Source organism: Melanaphis sacchari, unplaced genomic scaffold, assembly GCF_002803265.2.
Source record: "Melanaphis sacchari strain LSU unplaced genomic scaffold, SCAv2.0 Contig112_pilon_pilon, whole genome shotgun sequence".
Taxonomy (NCBI): Eukaryota; Metazoa; Arthropoda; class Insecta; order Hemiptera; family Aphididae; genus Melanaphis; species Melanaphis sacchari.
In genome coordinates this window covers 399289-403821 of record NW_020270434.1, presented here as the reverse complement: position 1 = coordinate 403821, position 4533 = coordinate 399289, and the positions used below count along the sequence as shown (strand labels likewise).

At 27.4% G+C, this 4533-nt stretch overlaps 1 protein-coding gene across 2 annotated transcripts; it reads right to left on the bottom strand.

Annotated features, from left to right (window-relative positions):
• Positions 1–2926: 2926 nt before the first annotated feature.
• LOC112603868 (phosphatidate cytidylyltransferase, mitochondrial) lies at positions 2927–4175 on the bottom strand. Of its 2 annotated transcripts, XM_025352664.1 has the most exons (2): positions 3989–4175; positions 2927–3807 (listed from the first exon to the last, which is right to left on the bottom strand). In XM_025352664.1, the coding sequence occupies exon 2, from the start codon at positions 3784–3786 to the stop codon at positions 2947–2949; it is 840 nt and encodes a 279-aa protein (XP_025208449.1). In that variant the 5' UTR covers positions 3787–3807; positions 3989–4175; the 3' UTR covers positions 2927–2946. The 2 variants fall into 2 exon arrangements, with proteins under 2 accessions (XP_025208449.1, XP_025208448.1); XM_025352663.1 differs by lacking the exon at positions 3989–4175 and having other exon boundaries at positions 2927–3974.
• Between the last annotated feature and the right edge of the window lie 358 nt (positions 4176–4533).

Genomic DNA, 4533 nt, shown 5'->3' with positions numbered 1-4533 from the left:
GGGGGGCTCGCCCCCAGGTTGGGAACCACTGCCATATATGTACCAATACTCTAAATCATAATATTCGGTCAATCAAAGTTGGTTATGGTCTACACGGTCACCACCAATGTCTCGCACATTATTTTCCCTAAAAAAAACACACCACGTGCACTGTACCTACATTTAATCTATACAGCGCTAATATGACAAAATATTATCTTAATGTCATAACTTATCGTAAATCTATTCATTGTTAATTCGTTGGTAAATTTATCGTGCGCGATATACAATTTAAAATGTCTTTCAATTTGAAAAGATGTTTTTTTTTCAGAATTTCAAATATTTATTTTACATATTTAACAATTTTTTGTGTATATTTTGTCTGTTTTAATTGTTAACTTAACAATTGTTCAATATTTCCATACGTTAGATTAATTTTTTGAAGTGAGACCGTGAAGTAAGGTAAATTTTAGTATATACTTAAAAGACTTAAGATAAAAGCAATTCATAGTGTATTATTAAATTTATTATATTAGATACCTACACATTTTAAAATTAATCGAATAAAATATTTGTTCCTACATTCCTGTTTTTTGTTATAATTATAGATTAAGTACCTTCACACTATATAATAATTATTATTACCTATTAAATAATATAGTCATTTCAATATAAAAAAAAAACAGTCGACTGCAAAAAAAAAATAATTATACAAAGTTATTTGGTTAGATAATCAATCATTAATTCAACCTAAAAAATATCAAATAAAGTTTTTCACTATAGAGGTACAAAATTTCATTACCTACTAATATATTATGTAGTAGAAATATTAAACGGTAAACTACTATAATACTAATTAATAAACAACGTTTAAGCTGTTGATTTAAACGAAATAATTGAACTGTTGAAACACAAGAGACCAGAAATTATACCAAAGGAATATAATATTCTATTAAAAATCCAGTGTACGCGTGGATTGTATCGTATCGACATTGGAATTGTAAATACACAGTTTAACCACTCTACCCTGTATGAAAGAATTGGTGTTTAAAATCAAACATAAAAAAAAAAAAAAACGGTTTACTGAACAAGATTCACCCCGTACTTTGCACTATCATAACTTAATATTTTAATCGCTGTCAGCGTCGAAAATGCTACTCGAAAATTAACTCGTTCGCGCACGTTTTCAGAACGTTCAGTCGTTGGTATCTACTTGACGTCACATCGTCTAAAAAATATCACTTTCACTTTTCATCCGTTGATGTAGTAGCAGAGGAGGAGATTCAGAAATTTTCCATTGGGGCGGGGGGGGGGGGGGGGGCATAGAAAAAAAAAGATCATCAGATAAAAGTTTGACCCGTTAATAATATCTTTTTTTTATTTAATTTGAGGGGAGCTTCACCTCCCATTTGGATAGTTGTCATCAAATTATATTATAGTCACAAGTAACGACAACGGTACCGACTACTGCTGAGATGAGTGAGGACAATCGAGTGCCGACGGATGTATTGAGCCCGAATTCTAAAAAATTCGGTCAGTCGATAATCTCAACGATAATAACTGCGCCATCTACTGTTGCCGTTGGGTTGTTCATGTCCGATAAAATATCCCGCGAAACTGCCGTTTATTTTAACCGATAGATTGCGCTGTCGTAATGAATTTCAGTTTTAAAAAACGTATAATTTTCAAACTTTTGATTTCCAGCTGAGAGTGAACCATTTCTGTTAATTTTTAGTTTTCCCTTGTACGATAATTTTACATTTCTACCTGAGGTGTGAATAAAATAATATATATTGATTTTTTTTAAATTTCAAACAATGAAAAAAAAAATCATATATTTGATGTATTACCTAATAATATTAAGAGTTATAAAGACATTCATATTAAAGCAAATACAATTTGACATTAGTTACATAGAACACCATTGATCATAGTGAATTATGATATGTATTAATGTATTGATGAAGATATGAATAAAACGGTATGTTAAAAAAGTCTTTGATCTTGATCGTGATTGCTGCACATTGTCTTTATTAGGTACTGAGATTGATAATAACAAATGAATTTTGAAACAAATATTTCATTCTTTATTAGTTATTTTCATCAATTATTATTTTAATTTTATTTAAATAATAACTGTGGCTTTAATTAAATTGCTCAATATTTGTTCTATCCTAGTACTGTACTGAATACATTTGTTAATAAATATGCAATAATAGAGCAACTAGAAGATAGAAGTATTAATTTCAATCCACAGTTTGAGCTTTATTCTAAATTCATGAAAAATGTTGTGCAATAAAGATGATGTACCTATTTTTTTTTAAATAAAATTCTTTACAAGAATAAAGCAATTTATTCATTTATTAAATTTATATAGATTGTAACAACATTCACACTCAAGTTAAAATCTCAGTTTTTATGCTTAGAGATTATACATATTTTTAATTATTAATTTATAATGCAACATTTTTAACAAGATTTAATTAGTTATTTATAGTTTACTGATAAACATATTAAAGTTATAATAACACTTGGATTAAATTTTTAAATTTAATACATAGCAACTCACAACTTCTTTAGTTATTTCTTATGTTTTGATTAGTGTAATAAATATTTTAAGTTTTAAATGTTCATTTTGCTACTTTTAGAACACTTACAAAGTTCATATTGTAATAATTATATGCATAACATTATTTAATTAGGTATGAAAGTAGTTAAATATTTGTAGAAATAAATTGATAACTATACGTCATGGTAACGTATTGTTTTAAATTTTATTATGTACACATTATTGTTACAAAATAAAATTGTTTTAATGTATGAACACAATGACATTTTGATAAATAAATAATAAATGTCAAATTGGATTTAATATCCATATTATAAAGTTTAATTTCAATTATCTAGTACAAATACAATTATATAACAAGAAAACAATACTATTATTATTAAAGTAATCACATTAAGTTATAAAAACATAGATTTAACCATTTTGTTTAATTTGCTATAACTATAGACAACAGACTTCAATAAGCCGGCTGTTGGTATTCCTTTTATACTTTGCATAAGACTTGAATAAAATACTATTCTATAAATACCATAGCGCACAATTTTACTAATATCATTTTGTTTTGCTAATTCTTCTAATATTCTGTCATCATTAAATTTGTTTTTATAAGATCTGAATAAAATATTCTTCAAATTTTGTGGTAATCTTTGTAAATGATACAATTTGCTCTCCAAACTCTTGTCCTGTTCTACAAATGAATTAATAGACAACTTATCACTCATTGATTTAAAAACTGGGGTGTATAATGCCCTAAACTTTTCTATTTGAGGTTGTACAATGTTGGCCACTTTGTTCTTGTCTTCGCCAATAATCATACGAAAATCTCCTCGATACGATAGACCTGCAATAGCAATGTATAAATCTGTTTCTGTAAATTTTTCGGGTAACTGAAGAAGGGCAGCATGCATAGCGCTTCTTAAATTATGCACGATCAAATCACTTAATCCTTTATCACGTAGTGTTAACACGGGCTTGTGAAGTCGACCTGCTATGTAAAGTGTACACCATGATTGTAAATCTTGAGAAAAATCTTTTATATCTATAACACCATACTTGAATATTAAATTGTCTACTGTGATATGAGTATTAAAATAAACATTAGCACCAAATGAAGACTGAACACTTGATACGACAGACGGTCCTAAGTAACGAATTGATGAATAATGATCTGGATTTATTGCTAAATTATCTCGATGGAAGTTGTGTGTATTGTTTACAACAAATATTAGGTCCACCATTGCACGATCTGTACGACCAGCCTGTTGAAATACACCAGATCCATAAGCAAAGCAGTACACCAAATGTTGAGTAGGGAATTTAGTAAGAATCCGATTTAAGCCCACCAACATGGTTATATTAATTGATGAAATTGCATAAAATAAAAAAATCTATTTATTGTAAATTTAATTATTAACTTCAAATTAAATAAGTAATATTTACGTTTTTACGAAGATTTAAAGATGAGTAATGGTTTTAAAATTTATAAAACCCAACATCTTAAGTTTTCTGAAATACCTCAAACCCGCTAATAACGACAGTAGCGTACTGAGTGAAGTTTTAAACACTGAACAAGAACTTCATTTTTCATGTTTTTAGTAAATCCAAAACAAGAGTTTAGATTTATGGTTTATCAACTATCAACACTTTATTATGTTATCTCTTATTTTTCTATTGGTTTATTCAATAATAGATAAAATTATCTATAGCCGTGCAACAAAGTATCTAATAAAACTGCTATCTGCTGGTAAAAAAAAACAACATTGATAGTTTTAGAAAACTAATAATATTATTAAAAAGCTATAATTGATAGCAGCACTAGTAATAAAATGTAGAGAATTAAACAAAAATACTATTTTATATTTCTAAATTCTCTCATAGACCTATGACAATACCTATTATGCAAATAGATTATCAGTTTATTAGTTACTTAATTTCTAATAAATGATTAATTATTTTATGTAGGTAAGTTACTTACCTCATATATA